At 39.4% G+C, this 22,271-nt stretch overlaps 1 protein-coding gene and 1 long non-coding RNA gene across 4 annotated transcripts; one reads left to right on the top strand and one right to left on the bottom strand.

Moving 5' to 3' along the window:
- Positions 1-1,611: 1,611 nt before the first annotated feature.
- LOC148359574 (uncharacterized) lies at positions 1,612-13,820 on the bottom strand. 2 transcript variants are annotated; one of them, XR_015851328.1, is made up of 3 exons: positions 13,596-13,820; positions 11,917-12,047; positions 1,612-1,881 (listed from the first exon to the last, which is right to left on the bottom strand). It is a non-coding gene; the product is annotated as an uncharacterized LOC148359574 (long non-coding RNA). The 2 variants fall into 2 exon arrangements; XR_015851329.1 differs by having other exon boundaries at positions 13,576-13,611.
- Positions 13,604-20,557, top strand: pcgf1 (polycomb group ring finger 1). 2 transcript variants are annotated; one of them, XM_088344045.1, is made up of 9 exons: positions 13,604-13,766; positions 15,398-15,503; positions 16,711-16,863; positions 16,933-17,004; positions 17,120-17,225; positions 18,092-18,134; positions 19,316-19,399; positions 20,175-20,255; positions 20,354-20,557. In XM_088344045.1, exons 1-9 carry the CDS (start codon positions 13,680-13,682, stop codon positions 20,402-20,404), a joined length of 783 nt encoding a protein of 260 aa, XP_088200171.1. In that variant the 5' UTR covers positions 13,604-13,679; the 3' UTR covers positions 20,405-20,557. The 2 variants fall into 2 exon arrangements, with proteins under 2 accessions (XP_088200171.1, XP_088200170.1); XM_088344044.1 differs by having other exon boundaries at positions 13,605-13,766; positions 19,313-19,399.
- The last annotated feature ends 1,714 nt before the right edge of the window (positions 20,558-22,271 follow it).

The raw sequence follows: 22,271 nt of genomic DNA on the forward strand, positions 1-22,271 counted from the left end.
TTTACCGTGTCTCAATAACAAACAAAAACGGTAACACTATCCAGAAATCTTAATTCCAAAATCAACCCTTTGACATAAAACAAAACGAATAATTTAAGCAAGTTAACATTTGACTAACATCCCTGCAGCCTATTAAATCTTACAAGTAACCTTAATCCTTGACCCACGGCTGTGCATTAAATACAAATTATCTGATTGATACGATATACTAAAATGATCAATTTGAGAAGTTGCCGAATTATAAAACTGTGGGTATTTAAAATCTCAAAGCTGGTGTGTATTATCATATTAAGCTTAATTGAACATCAAATTAGGCTTAATCGAAAACTACCAGATTAACACCCATAATCTCACTCCATATCTACTAATTTACCCAGTTCATTAATAATCACCGCCCCGCGGAAGCCCATGGTATTTAGCAAAATCGTGATTCTTAACTCCATATTTAACTTGATAAATTGACTCAAAATAAACAACAACTGAAAACCAAAATACAGAACCCTAAATATTGAAGCCATTCAAAACCTTCCAAAGAGTAAAATGCTCTTGAGCCCAATAAGTTTCTGGACGAGTGCCAGTTACAGCTGATCGTCTGACTGCTGTCATGTTTACACAATAGACCAATATATCACTGGCCTGTCAAAGCAGCCACTCGCCTGCTTTTATTCCATACTCAAGGAATCCTGAGGCTGCCGTGCATGTGCACGCACAAACCCACACGCAAATGCTTTGAATTGTTGTTGTGCATCTAACTGCAAACATCACCCAGGTTCTTCTAACCTGCTGATGCTTGCTCTGTTTTGATCGGTGGGCGAATTAAGGCTACATGTACTTGCCCTATGAATTTTAATTGCTAGCAATCGAAGAAAATACTTCCTGTGCTGTCATAAATTGATATACTATCTTGAGGTCAAGATTTCTCACTATGTAGTTTTCTGCAGTTTAACAGGGATACATTTGTTTGTAGTATGTAAAATTCTACAATCATCCACAATTGACTGTGCAATGTAAAATCAATTATTGTCAAAGTGAGGGATGAGCAGCGGCCCAAAAACATCTTTTGATTTCAGAGGAGTGATAACAGTCATTCATTTGTTCATTAATTTTGCAGGTGGTTTTCCAAACAAGGGTCGCGGAGATGCTGGTGTGCATACTAGATGACTTCGGGGAGTAGGCAGTGGAAACCATTGAATGATTGCCAGCCAATCACAGGGCACAGGGAAACAGACACATATTTACTAACATACTAATTCCTGGGCAGCACGGCAGCTGAGTGGTAGGAGAAACTGCGGCACAGTTCTGAGGACAAGGGTTCAAATCCAGCTACCGTTCTTACTGTGATGAGTTGGCATGTTCTCCCCGTGCTTGCGGGGGGTTTCTTCTGGGCACTCCGGTCTCCCCCCACATTCCCAAAAAATATAAATATAATTGGCCAGTCCAAATTGTCACTCGGTGTGAATGAGCTAATGAATTGTCTGTCTCTGTGTGCCATGCGACTGGCTGGCAACTAGTTTAGGGTGTCCCCTGCCCACTGACCAAAGATAGCTGGGATGGGCTCCATTATTTTATTTATTTATTTTAAAATTTTAAATATATCCGAATAATTCATATTATTTTTCATATCCAACAAAACATTCTGCAAAATATTAATGTGCACTACAAACGTAATGTTAATTCTGCTAATCCAAATTGGTGCCTCTGATAGCTAGATTCCCAGCTCTTAACATAGTTGTTGTCTTAATATGACAGAATTGCTATAATTGTAAGCAAAGTAAAATGAACTTTACATTGACTTGATTTTCCAGCCATGTCAGTCTCCAATGATGACTTCTTTTGTTTGCGCCATTCAGGTAGAGTTCTGGTATGGGATGCATTAGCGGCCTGCGCGAGCACACACATCAAAGAGAGAGCATTGAGGACATCAAATTCGACTTCACTCAAAGAAAGTGTAAAGAAAAAAAATACAAAAAATAAAATAAAATCATGGCAGAAGTATGTCAATATTTTCTCAAGCCCGAGGTCGAATACTTCATCTATTTCAAGTCAGTTTTTTGATGTGACAGGTCGAGGTACAGCATATCTGGTGTCGGGTTTGCACTGTACAGATAAATGAAAACACGTGCTGCTTTGTACAGCTTGCACTTTTTCAAGATGAAGCGATGGCGAAAGGTATATTTTCATAACTATTTTGTCAGGGATGGATTGTAAATTCCGCATAGCCATCCCTTTTTACAGCCTTGTCTTCCACTTATGGGCCAACTGGAGCCTAGGGTCGATCCTACGTTTGTCGTCCGTCAATCACTGCCATTCATATATGTGTGAACAAATTTTTTTTAGCTTCAATGACAGTAATGACAAAAGATGCTCAAATATGATGGAAATAAACAGAAAGTTAGACCGCAGGCCTGAGATGGCAGTAATACAATTTAAATAGCCTTTACCACAATCAAAACAAAACAAGGCAGACAATTCTCAAGTCAACTGTATTCGACCACTACACAGCAACTACACAGTTACGTATGATAATTTGTCCTTATACTGCTCTTACTCCGAGTAACAAGACCAATGTAACTGCAAATTTTAAAAAAATGGGTAGCACAACGTGAATGTATCAAGTTCTGTCTATATTTTGTTTTAAAAACGGTACTTAAAATTTGTAATTTTCCTCGCTACTCTCCGATAGTGCCAAAAAAGGGGTGCCGCCAAATTTTTTAGAAGTGCGACAACTCAAAAACGTCGTCGCTTATTTGCTACCAGTAGAACAGGTCATGTGCGGACCAGAGTTGTTCTTTTTGTCTCTAGTCAGTATCTATCTGGCACAAGCTGACTGAGAGACATCACGGAAGATGTAGAAACAGCTTCAGGTTTGCTCCGATTAAGGTAAGGGCATATGTGCAAGATAGCTGGACACAAGTCGGGGCTTGATCAACCGAGACTGAATCACTAGGGTAAGGGTGCCCAAAACAGCCCCTGACCCTGGTTACATCAATGAAGATGTCTATCTCCAACTGTCTTGCATACCTCTTTGTCCTTTCTATGTCTTGACACATAGAAACAAAACAATAAAGAATATGGTCTTATTTTTACTGACTTTAAACATCCTATTAAATAGACAGGGATCTATTTGGGTACAGCCAGTATAAAAAAAGAAGGGAAAACAAGTCCTTACAAGTCCTAGAGTGAAAACAGAAATGTTGATACAAATCCTGTAATAATCTTTCTAGGTGTTTCTCGTCTCTCACTCCCTCTTTGAAAGAGACAGGTGATAAATGTCTGATTTAAAAGCCAGCGACCAATTAGTGCTGCGCATGTCTGTGCGTCTCGCCACCCGTAGATCATGTCGGCTCGCCGAGTGGGAGCTGTACAGCTCCGAGCGGCGAGGGATGAATTACGGCTCGTTTGCATTTCTTCACAGAGGCCCCCCATGTTTGAGGATGAATCTGTTTCCGACGTTGCCAAATCTTACAGCTTGACTGATCACCTTGAAGTCGGCCTTGTGATCGTGCAAGATATACGGCCCCGCTCCCAAAAATATAATCATGTATCAGAGTTTGGACTATGACCCTGAAATGATGGCAATGGTCCATATATTGTCAGGACTACTTAATAAACACTAGCCAACAACATTCCACTAACAATTCATTCTGGTAGATAGCTGATTAGTTTATCTGCAAATTTAGGGCAGGCATGAGGAACCTTGGCCCCCGAAAGCCACTCCGCTGTCTGTTTTCGATGGCAATCTACCACCACAAATACACCAGATTCCAGGATTGTTATCAGAGTTCTGATGAGCTCATCTTATAAATTGAGTTATAAGAGCCGCTAAAACTATACAAATATAATTCAATCTTCTATAGAAGTGGGGGTGACATTGAAAATAAGCAGATTATTAGCTTTGAAGGCCTATGGTTCCTTCAAAACCAGCCAAAATAGGAGAAAGACTTGACAAATATTTGGGAAAAATGAGGCTGACCCCACCCCCAAACTACCCCCCGCCCCCGAATCAAGGCGATTCTCTCGTCACTTAGTTCTTGAGCCCTGGTTTATAATTGCTGAAAATGACACTATGATCCTACCTCAATTAAACCACTCACCTAGAGTCACTAATCAGGTCCTTTAAATGAAATATCCTGTCCCACTGAAAAAAAAATGCTCTATGGTCTTTGTTTGCCTTCTCCACACTATTTGCTAATGAGGACTTGGGGCTCGACATAATTATTGCAGGAAAGCCGCGCTGATCAGACGTGCAATTTGAGGGGGGAAAAATGAGGTTGTGTCGAATGACCTCATCCCTTTGGTCCAGCAGGCGGGTGAGCAGGAAAACAGGGAAGCGCCTCAGGCAGGGCTTTTCTGATTTGTCTTCTTGGGTCAGCAACATTGCATTTTTTTTAGGGGGGTGTCAATGAGGTCACGATTGACGAGCCGACCGCCAGCGGTTGATGATGACCATGGCATGATTGGACATCCTATGGATGATCCCACTTCCAGTCAGGGAGATTTAACCCAGTCAGAGTGGTCTGTCTTATCAAAGGCCTTCGCAGCGGGACACTGATTAAAGGCCCATGATTAAACGATAACAAGAAATTAACTCATTGTCATGCACGGGAATTTAAAATATGAACATTAAAAAGTCTCATTCCCAAGCAACGAGGCAGGGAACTCCTGGATGTCATTTACAGTCCTGGACACAAACTCCAGATGACTTTTATTAGATCAACATGATTTATTAATAAAAACGTCTTTATGGAATGAATTGATTAGGTCCATAGCCACGTGGTCTCCATTTCACAAAAGACTTTTTTTTGCATGTCGTGTATAGATCAGTGAGATTTAATAGTTACGAATATTTCTTTAGAAAAAAAAATCTGCAATACGCATCTCTAGGGGCACCGCTTCAATGTTAAAAAAATCGCCACATATTGGTGGCTAAAGGGAAGTTTCTAGCACATCAACGGAGAAACATTTTAACTTGCTAGCAACCGATTACTCTGGTTAGCTCACACCACTTCACAAACCACCAAGTAAATCCGACGACAAGCAAAGACCTACACCCTCCACCGCGCAAAGCAAACACAGCGGATCTTGCACTCACAAAGCGCTCTCTTTGCCACTTAAGACAAAAGCAAACAATAGCACTTCATAGACACAGCAGTCGCCTCTTTATACAATAAACAGGGAGAAAGACCATTATCAAAGAATGTCTTCCCTTCATCTTGGACCACTTAAGTGTCGGATTCCCTATAATTACATGCATGGAAGGGATTTATGGCTTTTCGTTTTATAGGCGTTGTGAGAACAAATGCCAGTTTGTACTTTCAGTTGGTTTTGAGAGCGATAGGAAATCTTAAAATTGTTCACTCGCTGTTAAATTTTCATTACGTTATTTAAGTACGTTTTATTTTGGCTTGGTAAAAAACCATAAGGTTGAGTGTGAATGATCCCCATCTGTTCCTAAGGAAACCAACAATGCCTTTGCGCCACACTGCCAATATCACCAGTGTCATTGAACCGCAGGCGGCAGAGCAGGGACAAAATGAAAACCCCTAAAAGTATCCAGCGGGAAACTTTGAGCAGCATCTTTGTTCTTCAACAGAGCAGAACTCTTGTTCAGGGCGTCCCAGTAACTTTCCAGATAAAAAGCACATCAAAGCTTTATGTCGTCTGTGCGTGCATGTGTGTGTGTGTGTGCGCGTACGCATATTGGTGAGATAATAGCTAGCCTTTGATGCATACCAGCGCTTTGCTTGCCACTATTTCCTTTCCGGGCCTCCTATGAAGAAGTACTAGCAGGAGTACAAGAGATGGCCCTTATTGCCCGCACCCACTGTGTCAATAATAGAATTGTTTTGGAGACTTTCTGCCCATCTCAGAGCCTTCATGCAGGCCTTCTTTCATGTGTCTGCCTATCTGGGCCTCGCATCTGCTTCGGTAGCATGCGATTCTTCAAGCCACATAGCTCCCACTCACAGTGCACGGCACGTGAGCTACTGCTACTCAGCATCAATGCATTAAGTCTTAAAAGCATGCATACATATAACATAACCATTCTACGTACCATATAATGGTACCCCAATATTTTCAGGCAAATTTAACAGGCTTTAAGCAGGTACAGCTAAATTCACATATAATTAACACTAATTGTTTATCAATTTCGTTTTCAAAGACCCTCAAGATGTGAAAATTCTGGGATCAACTGTAAGTAGGATAAACTGAAAAAAAAACATTTTTTTAAAAAGGTGTTGACGACAAACAGATAGTCAAAGTGAATCTGCATTAGTCATGCAATAAGCAAAAGAAAAATGTTTTAAAATAAATTATTGTCGTACATTATACGTTTCCACGTGTGTTTAAGACTGGACTATTTAGGCTCAGGTATTGTGTTGAGAGTTGAAAATACATATTCATGTTAGTTGTTAGATCATGTTAATGTTAAAATAGTCATCAATTGACCAAGCAACCTTTTTTAAGCGGAAGTTTAAAAAATGAAATGCCACTTGACACTCCCATACCTCAAAGTCTTATTCTTAAGTTAGAAGAGTAATAGTAGCTACAACATCGATGCCACAAAAAGGACAGAAAGCACACTTAAAAGTAAAAAAAAAAAAATTACTTTCAAGAGCGCACTTGGGGTGGCGTAGAAGCAAATTACAGAAACTCTGATTGGTACAGTGAATTATGGTCATTTATTTGGGCAGAGTTCAGCACCCAGGAAGTCAGATAGCAGGGCAACAATCGTGGCGCAAGAAGCAGGCAAAGAGTTGGTGTTCTATTAAATCCAAAAAGTGAGAACGACAGTCCAAGAGCTCGTCAGGCAGTACTCATGATCTGGAATGGCAGGCAAGAGTTCAGTACACTGGAATAACAGGACGCTGAGATAAGAGTGCTTGAGACGTGACATGGAAGCAAACAAACTATCACAGAGCCAAGGAGACAGAGTGTTTAAATGGTGACGAGGGAGAGTCGTGGCAGGAGGGAAATCAAGACAAATGACCGCAGCTGTGAGGAGGACATTTGAAGCCGGAAGTGAGTGACCAAGAAAGGTAAGGTCGAGAGGGATAAAAGAGAGGAGAGGGGGGCAGGAAAGATAGTGAGGAAACTTACAGAAAAAGAGGAACCTGATGCAGAATTTTGACAATGACAGTCTCACAAAACTCTTGAGAAAGACAAAATCCCTATATTTATCGCTATATTTTTCACTCAGCCAATCAGCCATCATACGTATTGTACTGAAACGCTGACTAAGGCTGAGTTATATTAAAAGTATACAAATATAATTGACCATGCTGTTGTGTGCTAAACTACAACGTAAAAGCAGATGGAATAGCACACCATGGACCACTCAAAAGTACTTGGCATATTTTAAACATGGACATTTCACACTGTTTTTTTCTCTCTCAACCAGCCTGTCTTCTTTTTGTGTGTTACTGCCAAAAAGCTGTCAGCTGGTGGAAGAGCGTGAAAAAATGTGGAACAAACTCTACAAAATATTGGCAAACTGCCCTCAAAATGAGAAAAGACACCCCCAACACAATTTTTTTTCAAGTCATCATGCTCATCAGGCATTTTCGCCAAGCCCGCATCCTCCTCCGAGCTTGTGGTGTAATACTTCCTTTCCGCCAACCTTTGTGGTACCCTCACCCAACATTCTCTTAAATGACCGTGAAGATGAAGATGGCGGCGTGATAATAGAGTTGGCGGCAAGACAGGTGAGCGTGCCTTGGCCACTTTACGGGTACTTAAATTTCAAAGAGTCTAGCGTGGCAGAGAGCGCCCCTGCAATCAAAGTGGAATTTTTTTTTTTACACGTCACATAATATCAGCTGTTCTCAAAGTTATTAGTAGCACTCGCAAAAATACATTCTCCTAAAGTACCAAACGACATTAAAGAAGACATAAAAGTCATCTAGTTGGCCAAATTCAGCACTTAACTATAGGCAAGCAAAGAAAAAAAATCAGTTACTTAAAACAAAAAGCAGAATATATTTCATAAAATAAATAAGTGACAATAGACACTTTCGATCCACCACAAAAGATCCATGCAAATTTAATACAATTAAAAGTTAAATATAACTAAAATGTACCTGTTAATCAACCCAGCCCAAAATAAGTGACGGACTGGATCATATGCAACATTACGTGCAGATGATGACAGTCTTTCGTTTACCACTAAAGGGTGTGTATCAGTTGGAGTATCAGTACCACACTTTGACGTGCTATGCTACACTGGGGGTAAACCTTACAACAAAGCAATTATGTTTCTTTTGGATTAGTTGAAATAAACAAAAAAACTTCCCCTTTTAAGGAAAAAGAGAGCTATATTTTCATGAATGAACCTGTCCTGTTATAAAAGAGATGATTTGATTAAAAAAAAAAACCTAGTGATTTTTTTTGTGTTTTTCATTTCCATTTTAGAAAGTTTGGAGCTATTTTGCTTTAAACGTGGGGTGCGTATTTTGAGGTGTCCTGAAATTTGTTATAAATGCTAACTTGAATTATAAGAGCCCTTATGCTTTATGTACCACACCTATCTGTTTTTATCTTACTCTTAACAAAGCTGTTCTGTGTGGAACATATTAGGTAGGAGGAATGGGGCTTGAGAGTGATGTCATAATAATAATAATAATAATAATAATTTCCTTGTATTGTCATTCTGTGTAACAATGTACACAGAACGAAATGTCGATTGCACCTGACCCGTTGTAGCGAGCCGATGCAGCCGCAGCCAACAGAGGGCGCCGCCGACCACTTCTTAAGTCTTAGGAATGACTCGGCCGGGGCGCGAACCACCGACCTCCCATCATGCTCGTTCCCCCGCTTTTTTGAGTGTATTTGTATGTGTAGCATGAAAATTGTGGAAGTAACAAGAGGCCTTCTTCAAGTACAGTCGAAACGCCAACCCAAACCTTAAGAAAGATGAAAAAAGAAGAGTTTATTTGAGCGCATCTAAAAAATACCAGTCTTGCACGTGCATTATAAACGAGCTGACTTGGCTGCAATGATGACTCATGCCAGGAGACAGCAGCAGCGAGTAAAAAAGTTCCAAATTCTGTAAAGCTGTTTTAACAATCACCAACAGGTTAAATTCATCCATCCATCCATCCATCCATTATCTGTACCGCTTATCCTCAGTAGGGTCGCGGGATGCTGGAGCACATCCCAGCTATCTTCGGGCAGTGGGCAGGGGACACCCTGAATTGGTTGCCAGCAAGTCGCAGGGCACACAGGGACAGACAATTTGCTCGCTCATTCACACCTAGGGACAATTTGGACTGGCCAATTAACCTGACATACATGTTTTAAAATGTGGGAGGAAACCGGAGTGTCCGGAGGAAACCCACGCAAGCACGGGGAGAACATGCAAACTCCACACAGGAGGTTCGAGCTCATGATCTCAGAACTGTGCCGCACACGCGCTAACACTGCGCCGCCGTGCAAATTCAATAAGTGGAAAAAAATGTTTTTCATTATTCTCAATATGTAGAACATTGCTGGCTAATCTGGGGTAAATAATGTTCTCATGATTAAAACATCAAACATGTTGAAGTAATTATGTTTTCTATTCTAGAAAAATGATCTTTCCAGTCAGATAATACTTAGTGTTGTGAGAGATCGGCCACTATTCATACATTTTCTTGATTTTATTCTTTTTACACAGTTGCAGGACACACATACCAAGCAGAAAGTTTTTTTCTTGTTCCATTAGTTTTTTTTCCCATAATCCATCTTCGAAAGCCACAAATGTATTCAAGATTATCTCCTTAAAATGTAATGCTGTAGTATATGAACCGTTCAAGTCCTCCTGTATGCAATACTTACTCAAGTACACATTTATGAGGTTAAAGGCTCAAGAGTTGAGTTGTTCTGCAATTACAGACACACATGTGCACGTACGCTTATGCTTCACACACATGGTTCACACCAGAGTTCAACAAAGCACTATTGTGCCACATTAATAAGATTTAACACGGAGATTTTTTTTCTCCATTGGTTCTTGTTGGCAGCGGTTCTTATCGCAAGATCTTTCATCCTTTTTATTTAATCTCCAGCTCACCTCAACTGGAGCATGCTTGTCAGATGTGAAATATGTCGTTTCCTTGAGATCACACCTCTTGACACGCTTTCAATGCAATCGCAACAAGAAGGTCATTTCTACTTGAGTATGTAGTTTGACGATCTGACAAATTTGTGCTTTTTTCAGATTAAATACCCAAATCCACCGATGCTAGCCTTGAATAATTTTTAATAAAAATGGCACATTTTACGTATTTATAAAGTTTCAATGAATATTAATTCCTATGCAGTTAAAAATAGACTATTTATCCTAATGTTAGAAAAAAGGTTTTGAAATCTTCATGTTAAGATTTGTGTCTTTTTCGTATACGATCAGAGTGACCACCAGGCATGTTTATTTTCAGTGACGAGAATTCCCGCCAATGCGAAGTGGGAAGGCCAAAGAAGTCGGCAGTTGCATTTGGGTACCCACCAAACCTTAATCATGGCGCCGCAAGTGAGCGTGTGGCTTCAAGAAACATCGCCCTCAACAGCCCGTGTGGCTTGTGTACTTGGAAGCAGAGTTTATTCAATCAGCAGTTTACATTGCCTTGCTACTCTCTCTATTTGTTTTTGGCGAGGCATCGTGTCATTACATGCCATTTAGACTAATTTATGTCTTTTGAGTATTATTTTATAAACGTGAATCACAACGGAGGAGCCAGTGTGGTTTCGCGTGGCCGGCTGGGCCTTGTTTGAACAAGTCGGTGTATCGGGCTTACGAGCCGAGGTCCGCTTAATCCCTTCCCAGAGGGCATCCTTGTTGAGGACCACCCAAAAATCGCTGACCAGAACGCAAACTTTCTCTGTGTTGGTTTGCTCTTTTGAATGTCAAAAAACATTATGTTGACTAAAAATATGTTTTCTGTTCAGTTTATATACCACTTTGGTGTAATTTGGGAAACCAGCACAGAGGGATGGAAAGAAATATAAAAAATATTTTAGAAATATAGTGATTAAAAATATACTTTTATGTGGGTGTTAAAGTAAACATTTACAGGGGTTCACGGTCATTTTACATTTTTCAATAGAACAATTCACCTTTCGCTGTTAGATACGGCGTACCTGCATTTTCTTTAAATCATGTATTTATATTAAATAATAATAATAATAAAAAAAATAATCTTTTTGAGCAAGCCCTATTGCCTTTTTTCAATGCATGTTTTCAAATGTATAGCTTGAAGACAAGGACTTAACATATTATCTTTCTTTCATTTTGAGTGTTTCAAATACAATTTGATGAAATAAATTTGTAAACAAATGTAAAATGCTATACAACATGTACAATGTAGATAACTACATGTTTATCTCTCTGTTCATAGATGCAAACAAAAATGATTGGATACATCTAAATTCTCTTTTTTTCCCCCGTATATTGCCGATGGTCTGAGATCATCGGCAGATACAAAAAAATCCTATCTTTTTTTCCCGTCTGGCTGAGCCCCACCACCAAATTTTCTAATTGAATGTGGCCCGTGACTAAAAAAGTTTGCCCACCCCTGATCTAGAGGCACAGCAGAAACCACATCCAAGAGTATCGTTGTTACAAGACTTATCACAAGGTTTGTAGTTTTGCTGGATAAGGAAATTACAAAAAACATCTGACAGAGAAGGTTGTTTTTTTTCCTTGAAAATTATAATTAGTGTGACATAATTTTTGTAAAACCACACATTATATTTTGGAAAATACAATTTTGAAAAGATGGACCTTCTGGTAGCATGAATTCCAGTCTGAGACCCACCACCGTATGTGAGCTGGGGGGCCCGTTCCCCCTTTGGGCTGGTCATGTTGTGCCAAAAGGCAGAAGTGAGAATGTGTGTGGCGAAAACACAAGAAAAGTCCCCCACCAACAGTGTCCCACCCACCTTCTCTCAGCGCAATCAGAGCATGGAGGATGGAGCTGCAGCTTTTGTCTCTCGCTGCTCCAGCAATAGGCCTGCCAAGTGGCAGGCTAATGACCACACACCCATGGAAGGACTCCAGAAGCTTGCTCGCTCTGTGAATGACAGGGTTGTAAAGGTTGAATTGTCATTACCATTATGAGACACATTGCCACATTCATATGGGTTTGTTTCGTTTGAAAATGTTTTTGGAAGAAATTTAACTGAATATGCAACCAGCGGCATAGTGTTATCGATTTACTGCATACAATGAATTTGCTTTGATTTCTAATCATTTCAAACTACTGTAAGATGACTTTAGGCCGGATCCTTTTTTGATTTGTAGTGTTTTCAATTTAATGAAATCTTTATGAGATTACTTGGGAAGTACAATAATTTCAGTTTATGGAGTTATCCAACCATGCAGACCACAACCTAAATGTGTCCATAGTTAGCGTTATTTACATGTAGGATTGTTATTAAATGCCTAAAACTTGTTCTGGGAAAACAAAAACAAAAAATCACTTAGCTTTCAGGGCTTAACACCACTCAGAGGTGCGGTGTTATCACATTCTTCCCTTTGATATGTGCATTGTTGGAATAGCAGCAGTGCCTGCGTCACCAGGCACATAAATAAAAGATGGGCATGGGCCAAATATGTGTGCACAACATCAGCTCCCTGTTCAGAGCACTATTTCAACAATAACTTTGTCTTCAATGCAGATATTTTCAATTTAAAAGCAATAGTTTGAAGCTGCCATTGATGTAATTGTTTGTAGATAATGCAGATATACTGTGATTTTGAGTCAAAATTATCCCTTAAATTACGGGAGGGTTGGATTTTCAGACTTCTTTGGGCTGCACTTACTGCACTTCTGAATGACCCCAAAAATAATGTGGTAATGGCGCCATCTACCGTCTAAACACGTAAAAGGAGAGACTCCAAAATGAAAGTGCCTTTGAGCAGCAGCCAATGTTTCGTTGCTCATGCTCACTCTAATTGTAAAATACTTATACAAATTTGTGTTCGTGGTTTGTTTTGAATATGTTTTATTTGGGTTGTATGGATGGAAAAATAATTGTTGACGATAAAAATATATTATTAAAGGTTCTTTACATTTTAAGTCGTAAACACAATTTTAAATGAGGGACAATTAATATCTTCTAGATCCAGCACTCGGGTTAGTTTTTTAACACCCATTTAAGATTACAGTAGTTTTATTAAACAATTACAATCAGAATTAATAATTTAACAGGGACAACCAATGCCAATATTTCACAAATGACAAGTTTAAATATGTTAACACTAATTACTTATTGATACATGCATTTGGTTTAAATTATATGTGAAAATTGGCAATTTAGTAGGATAGAAATATTCCCACAAAATAAATAATATTGATAACTTATTAAACGTAAGCAATTAATTTTGTGTCTAAAATTGCATACATAAATTGACTGTAAACAAATCATGCTATTGCTAATAGGGGTATTCGCGTTAATTATTGCCTAACCCCATGCTGTAAATGTCAAACCAATTAACTACTGTAGAGATGAAATGGCTGACTGATGTTTATGCATTAAAAAATACAAATATATAAAATTGTGTGAATGTGTCGCGTGTTTCTTAAATACTGTACACACTTGGAAACAACTTGTATTACCGTCGATCCTTGACTTTCTTCTCTAGTGGGGGCCCGCGAAAGGGACACTTCCGGTTTACCCGGAAGTGTGGGTGATAGCCAAAGATGGCGGATCAAGGTCCGATGGCCATAGCGATGCGGCTGCGAAACCAGTTGCAGACCGTCTACAAACTGGACCCACTTAGAAACGAGGTGAGCTGGACATGCTCCGAGGGGGCGACCGCTCGAAAGGAGCTGCGGGTGGCCGGTTCGAGTGATAACCGAGTGGACCCTTGCTCGCTAGTTGGAGCCGAGCTGATGGGAGAGGGTGACGGGGGGAAGGAACGCGATGCTGGGGCATGAGAGTGTGTTGCCTCGTCAAATCTCTGCAAAGCACAACTCTAGGATGTGAATGTCAAAAGATAGCCCGAGTTTGTTAGTTTGCAACCCGGTCCCGCTTCGCTTGTATCGGCTTTTGGGAATGTAAACATACCCACGGAGCTTCTGCTGCTAGCTGTGCGCACGCGCTCGTGTGGTCTGTCACCGACTAGCCAATTGTTTGCAGAGCTTTAAAGTGCGAAGATGTTGCACCCGAACTTCTTTCAAGCACTTGGTTAAATTTGGTTATTCTAGTTATGTGATGCATTGAAAGGAATTTGCAGGAAGACGAAGTTCACGATCATTACCAGGACCAAGCATTGCTGCAATACCATAACATGTTTACAAGTTGAAACAAACCATAAATGTGTTAGTTTTGCAGCGTGCAATGGAATGTTTCTGTTTCAATAAATGATGGGCAGAAAAATGGGTGACATTTATATTTTTAATACACTACGTTTAGGCATAACAACACATTTAACACATATTGAAAAACTAAATGCACAGTTTGTATTCTAATGCTTAAGGCAGAGTGCATCGTGTGAGTTAAATATTTTATCAACTAGGTCTGTGTTAACAATGTGAGATCGAAGCCCTTGTTTTTTTTTTCCACAGCACCTGTCTTGTTTTTATCTTACATTCAGCAAATCTGTTTAGGGCAGAAATCATTACGTTGGAGGAATGGGGGTAAGGGGAATGCTGAAGACTGACCTCAAGGTCGCCCCCACTGTGTTTTTTGATTATATTTTTGAGTATAGCATAAACATGGTGAAAGTAAAAAGGGTCTTCCTTCAAGTAGAGTCCAAACGCAAACACAAACTCCAAGATAAATGAACAGAGAAGAGTTTCTTTCAAGGCCTCTAAGAAATGCGCGCACTTGCACCCGCATCATGAATGAACCGACAGGTGCTGCAATGATGACTCAAGCCAGGAGATGGCAGCTGCGAATTAACAAAATTCCAAATTCCGTACAGTTCTTTTAAATAACTCACAATATTATACATGTTCTCAAAGTATTTCATCTTTCTATCCTTACTTGGTCTGAACGTTTATCAATTCGTTCAATTAAAATTCAAATTTAGACCTTGTTGGAATTTTTGGAATTGTATCCCCTGTCATCCTACCCCTCAAAAACAAAAATAAGTCGCCTTACTTTAGTTAGGTATAGTCAAACTTTCACCCATCATTTGCGGTATAAAGAAGGGTGCCGTTTCAATTCTGGTTTTGATTTTTTGTCAGCTGTTTTCAAATTATGTTGTGTTAAAATGGTGGACTTTATTTGAGCAAAATGCTCTGTTTTACTAACAACTGTCCGGCTTGCTTAGCAAGGGCCAAACTCAAAATGCTATTATCTGCTAATTAGTGCAAAAGCGATTTTGGAAAAGTCTCAATAATACTGATATCAGTGTGATGTGTTTCCCTTTAATTAAAACCACCCCTCTTTAATTTTATATTTGTGCCACTAGGAGGAGGTGAAGTTGAAGATCAAGGACCTGAACGAACACATTGTGTGCTACCTTTGTGCCGGCTACTTCATCGACGCCACCACCATCACAGAGTGTTTGCACACATGTGAGTCACGACAGACTTAACAAATATTATCAGATCAAGTGATTGAAGCATCAAGATCATGCTTCTAACAAGTAAAAATGTCGTTTCTGTCAAAGTCACCCTTTAACAAAAGACAAGTTCATCACTATTTATAGTAGTGCACTGAAAAAATGTTCTGCTAAAAGTGACCAGAAAAATGCATCGTCAGTTTTAAACAGAAGAAAAAACTGCTAAAACTGGCTTTCATTGGGGAGAGCTTGTGCAAAACGCGGCTACTTATTTCGAATTTTGCACACGATAATGAAGGCTATAGAGAAAGCAGTCAAAAAGAAAAGCTCTGTTGAGCTTTTACCAACAAGACATTTTCTCAAAAGTTTTCTGTCCCTCAGGTCTAACATTTTTGGTAGCCACTAGCCGAACTTTGGGTAATGTTTATAACATGTTAGTGCTATGGAGGCTAAGTAAATGGTAAATGGTCTGCATTTATATAGCGCTTTTCAACTCAATGAAGACCTCCCAAAGTGCTTTACAATGTGCTTCACACTCACCCATTCACCCACACTCATATTCCGATAGCAGCGCCAGCTATACAAGGTAACTACCTGCTTGTCGGGGGCATTAGGGATTCAGTGTCTTGCTCAAGGATACTACGACATATAAAGGGAGCTAGGAATCGAACCTGCGATCTCTTGATTCTGTGTAGGTAATTTTGTCTGTTTGTATCCCCAAATTAATTGGCTGGTGTTAAGCTGTGTTCAAGGAGAATTTAATTTATTTATATTTGTTCTTTAAGTGAACATTCATTCGTGACTCATTTTGAAGACGACAACACTTTTAGACCAGGCGTTTCACAATTTAGGTTTGGCTGAAAATTGTCATTTTGGTGCATCCCTAATTATTGGTATTTGCTAGCTAACTTACTATGCACATTGACATAAAATCAGAAATTGATAAACAAATGCTAAAAATTCCCGGAACCAAATTCAGTCAAGCAATAGTGTGATGAAGGTTAAAAAAATTAAGATAAATACAATAAAAATCCACTAGATGGCATCAAATTAATACATTAACTCCACTGTTCTCAGCAAAACAGTAATTATTCACACACAAAAATGGCGGACATGTCCTTAAAAAGTATTTGGGAATTCAACATTCAAAGACAAGTGTCCAGAACCTTTAAGTGCAAATGAATCCCAAAAATGACTCTCTTCCGGTATTTACTTTGCAGTCTGTAAGAGTTGTATCGTCAAGTACCTTCAGACCAGCAAGTATTGTCCCATGTGCAACATCAAAATCCACGAGACGCAACCCCTGCTCAACCTCAAGCTGGACCGCGTCATGCAAGACATCGTCTACAAGCTGGTGCCTGGCCTTCAAGAAAGTAGGTGGTCAGGCCGGGAAATTTGGGACCATGCCCGCCCTAACGCAACTTTGCTCGTATTTTGAACAGGCGAAGACAAAAGAATAAAGGAGTTCTATCAGTCACGGGGGTTGGAGAGAATTATCCAGCCTGCTGGAGACGGTGAGAATGACGACGCTGCGTTTGTTAGCATGGGTTGGCTGGCATGGATTTAATTCAACTTTGCATTTGAATTCCTTCATTACCATCAATAATAAAGAATGTGCGTTTGTTCCAGATTGTGTTTCAGACCCGTCAGGTTTGCCTTACACCAGCTTCGATCACTCCAAGGCTCATTTTTACAGATACGACGAGCAGGTGTCATTATGTTTAGAACGGTTAAGGTAAGTCTTTGGATATTAAGTCCAGTGGTACCTCTACTTACGAATTTAGAGGGTTCTGGGAGTAGCTTTGTAACTTGAAACATTTGTTAGTAGAGACACCTTTTGAATGTAAATGGGTTAATCCATTACAGGCTCACAAAAGTTTTTATTTTTATAAATAACAAAAGAGCATCAGAACATGAGATAAATACCTTTTTTTTTTAAAGAATAAAGAAAATAATACAAGTATTAATTTACTTTATTGCCCTGCGTTTCTTGAAAAACTGATCCAATGAAGTCTGGTTTTGCCGGCTTTTGAGAATCTGTCGGACATACGTGAGGCACACGTCATCATAATAAGCGATAGACCGAACTGTCAACACTTATTTTTCGGTGATTCCTTTCCACAAATTCTAAGACTTCATGGAACTTTGCCAAAATGCCTTTAATTTGGGCTGTTGGAATGATGGCTGCATCCTCCTCCTTGTCGTCTCTGAACTCCTCTTGCACGGTGGTGTGTGTTTTCATACCTTTCTATCATCTCTTTGTCTCTTGCTTTGTTTTGATGGCCAGAATAAGAATTATCCTCTTTGTTTCTTCGTGGCGTCCATTGTGAATGATAGCGCTTCGTAGTGGTACCATACAGTAGACAGAGCGGGAAGGGGATGCGGAGAGCATGCTGGGATTCATGCATACGCATCGGTTGCCAGAACTCAGGGAGCAGTAAATGGCAGCACGTACTGTACTGTATTTCTGACTTTGTATCCTAAAATGTCTTTGTAACTACTTTGACACCTGAACCTTATATCTAGAGACATTTTGTAAGTAGAAGTACCACTGTATTGCATTTATGATTAGGCGTTATTCATTCTCTTTTATTTGTGCAGTTCATCACTCGCAGGGAAAGATAAGGTGAAACTCACATTACAGGTCAGTCACACAACCACAACTTATAGGCATATGAAAAGTCTACACACCCCTGATCAAATGCCACATCTCTGTAAACCAAGGGTGGGCAAACCTATTGAGTCGCGGACTGCATTGGGTTGAACATTTTTGCAGGAAGAAAAAAATGATTAATTGTATCGGCACATAAAAAAACTATATCTAATCCGGTACAACAATGATATGTTAGGAAAAGATAATGTATGCATATCCATTTTTTCTTATATGTAATTATAATTAAATATACATGCAGACTTATACTGTTATGAATTTGGTTTTGAAACTCAGAATGACAGAAAAAATAATGTCCTATGCCCCTATTTTGGGCACTAGATTTGATAATATGCATTAAAAACTCAGAATGCAAATGTGTTTTTTTAAAAGACTGTTAAGTATTTTACCATCATATACATAGTCTTAATATTGTAAACCTTTTCGTTGGGTAGGCCAGATAAGAAAGTTCGGCGGTATTAAGTTTAAACTTTAGTATAGATAAAATAAGGAGAGAAGACACGAATGGATTTTGAACCTGCAAGGAGGGCAGGGAGAGAATCCTTCAGTTAAGGAATTCCAACCCTGTTCTAAGACCCTACTCTGAGCCCTCTCTTTTTATTTAATCTTCAAGGTTACAAAAAGAAAATCAGCCCTAAGGGGTGTGTAAACAAACAGCAACATGATTGTCCGATGGCAACAACAATGTATTAGTCAAAACAAGGAGCAACAGTGTTCAATAAAAGTCAAAATATGGAACTAGCATAAAATAGTGTCAAATATTAAAAAAATGAATAAACTTGTATTTGGCTTATGGGCTGCAAGTTTGCGCACATCTGCTATAAATAGGAACCAACGTAAGTCATATATGATAATCCAATCCGAACCTCTAGAGTTGATTAGGACTGAGTGAGAGTAGACAAAAACGATCTGTTCTTGATTAGACATAATATAACTCATGCTAAGAGAACCGTTTTTCACCATTTCAAATGTTTCTTATGAGTAAAGTTTAGTTATTCCAGTAACTTTTTTAATGTCACAGTAAGTTGGAATTTGAACATGTATGTGTAGACTTAAATCAAGCCTTTTTTTAAAAAAAGGAAAAATATTTTACATCGGTTATCAAGTTCTGATAACATTTGATTGATTTGAACGCTGTTGTGTGCTCGTAGCAGAAGTTTGTGCGATGTTCGGTGCGAGCAGAAGTAAGGCACCTACGCAAAGTGCTTTGTCATCGACTCAACGTGGAAAAAAATCAGGTAGGTTCAGGATTTATACGTGTGCTTGAAATCCTTGAAAAGGCTTGAATTTTATTGTTGTTTTTTCAAAGATTGAAAAGTGCTTGAATTTTGGGTGAAGTCCTTTTAAATGCTGAAAACGGTTGCAATGTTTCTCAAAAAGTCTGCTTAGAAATGACCAGCCTCTCTGGTGGCTTCATTTCCTTTTGCATTTCCTATATCCTTTTAATAAACTGCAGCTGGCATTAGTTTATACAGCATTGTCCTATGAAGTGTCATTGGCCCCTAGGGGTCACGTCCAAGCATGCTAACCCTTAACAGGGCACTATGAAACATAGCTTTGTCCTCTGACTACGTATCAATTTTTGGCATTTTTTACAGGGCATGCAAAGGGAGTGTTTCCCAGTAGTAAATTGTAATAGGAAGAACTTCCTGCAACTGAAAATCTAAGCTACATATTACTGTCATTTTTACCCAACCTATATGTGATTTGTCTCAAAACCAAATATATTTACTCAATTTCTAATGATCATAGGTCTTAATAAATGCACACGAGAGATTAAAAGATACATATGTAAATCTCTGGTATATTTGTGGTGATGCAAAGTACATGATACACACCCGATTTCTTCTTTAAATGGTGCTGGAGAAATTGGAAAATTGGCTTTGAAAGTCTTTGAAAAGTGCTTGAATTTGGCCATGGATAGGGTGTACGAACCCTGTAGGTTGCATGCTCTTGCTCGTTTAATCACTTTCAATTGTATGTGATAATCTTTTTTTTTTCTGTGTCTTGTAGGTCCAGATGTTGTTCAACAACGAGTTTTTGCCCGATCACATGACCATGAAGCGCTTATGGTTATCACACTGGTTTGGAAAGGTGACATGACCCATCCGTTTAGTTCATTAGTGTCTAAGTAGGTGTGCGTTGGTTCATTATTTCAATAAATGAAACGTTGTTTTTTTTTTGTGTGCCAGGCACAACCGCTAGTGCTTCACTACACCATCAAGGACAAACGTAGCAGATAGGACACCGTTGGACCTTTGGCCTTCCTTCTTTCACCAACACAGCTGTATATATTTTGTACAATACATAATTCTATTTTAATAATAGTGTTTCTGTACAACTTATTTTGCCTCTTTTTGTATTTTTGAATATAAATTAAAAATGTCAAATTAGAATGTTTTCTTCTCTCTTTTTTAAATCAAAAGTCGATTGAGCGATGGAACGTTTTACTCAATTGTCCAGGATGCAGTACAACGATCACTCCCCCAGATGGCACTCTTGCGCTTTTTACACAAATGCGGAGTTTTTGTAGGCCACGTGACGACATTCAACTCTGATTACGGCGTCTTTTTATTGGGCCAAATGTTCCTTGGTGGATTGTACGGATCGCCATGGCACAATATGCTTCTTGTATATAATTTATATACACATAAAACTGTCACTTGGTCGTAAATAATCACGGTGTTAATGTGTGTTCTTTATTACCCCATGGAGCAAAATTCGAATTTGGCTTTCCTAATTGCTGCACACTGACAGGCAGCTATTTCTTGTCTTGTGTATAACTATTTGCAAAAAAAAAACTTGATCAAAACAAGCGCTAGAAGGATATTAAAATAAATTATTCAATATTTACACTATTGTTGCGTAGAAAACCGTAATACTGTATGCTGTTGTACCCAAGCAAGTGGCCAGGAGGAACACTCCATATATCTGAATGTATTATTTTTATTAGACTATAATTCTAAAACCACATAAAAATACCTATCACAGCTAAATACTTGTAAGTGCATTATATAATCTTGGCTTTACGTGTCACAATACTGTACACTGTTCATAAAACAATGCTTATCTAAGGCCCAAACGATTGTTTTACTGATAATAAAGTAATTCTTCTTTTTTTAAATGAAAATATTTACCTGAATATGGGAACTTCCCTGTTAGGCTTCGTACCTATTGTAAAAAGCAGCTAAATTAATTTGCAAAGACACGTTCACGGTTCGTGCACCACGGCGACACAGTGGTTAGCGCTTGTGCGGCACAGTTTATGTCATGGGAACCTGTCGTGGGTTCTAATCCAGCTCTAGACTTCTTGTTTGTATGTTCTCCCCATGCTTGCGTGGGTTTCCTCTGGGCACTCCGGTTTCCTCCCACGTCCTAAAAACATACATTTCAGGTGAATTGGCCGGTCCAAATTGTCCCTAGGTGTGAATGAGCGAATGAGTTGTCTGTCCCTGTGTGCCCTGCGGTAGGCTGGCGACCGGTTCAGGGTGTCCTCCGCCCACTGCCTGGAGATGGCTGGGATGGGCTCCAGCGTCGGAATACTTAAGGAGCTCAGGGTCTCCCTGTGTTGGGTGGTCGTAGAGTTTGGAGCAGTATTCTATCCATCTATTCATGATCTCTTTTACTTCAGCACGTTTATTCCCTGCCTAAGCCTGTTTTGTTTCGTGTAAGGTATTTTGAAATCTGGAAGGCTTTCTTTGAATTGTTCTTGTTCAGGCACTCTTCTAACTCTGAGCATTGGTCATTTCTCCCTTGCTTCTCCAAAGCTTTTTCTAAGTTTCTTGTTGGTTGCTTTATACTTTGCTGCTCCTCCAGGGCTGTTTCTTTTCCTCTTTAGTTCTCATGTCGCACTGTTGGAGAATTTTGTTTCTAACCTACGGTTTTATCTTCTTTCAGTGTTTTCCTACATTTTTTTTGCTGCTTCAGTCATCGTCTCTCAGAACTTGGTGGTCAGTGTTTCAAATGTCTCACGAGCCAAGTGCCGCACATCCTTCTCCAGGCCGGGTTTTGGGGTAGGGGCTTGCTTCCCCCTCATTAAACAGATAGTCTGGTTACATGGTTACCATTAGCATATACAGCACCTTCATCCTGTGGTCACTGTTGTTTTTT

Source organism: Urocampus carinirostris, chromosome 9 (assembly GCF_059441175.1).
Source record: "Urocampus carinirostris isolate Australia breed hairy pipefish chromosome 9, RoL_Ucar_1.0, whole genome shotgun sequence".
NCBI classification, from domain to species: domain Eukaryota; kingdom Metazoa; phylum Chordata; class Actinopteri; order Syngnathiformes; family Syngnathidae; genus Urocampus; species Urocampus carinirostris.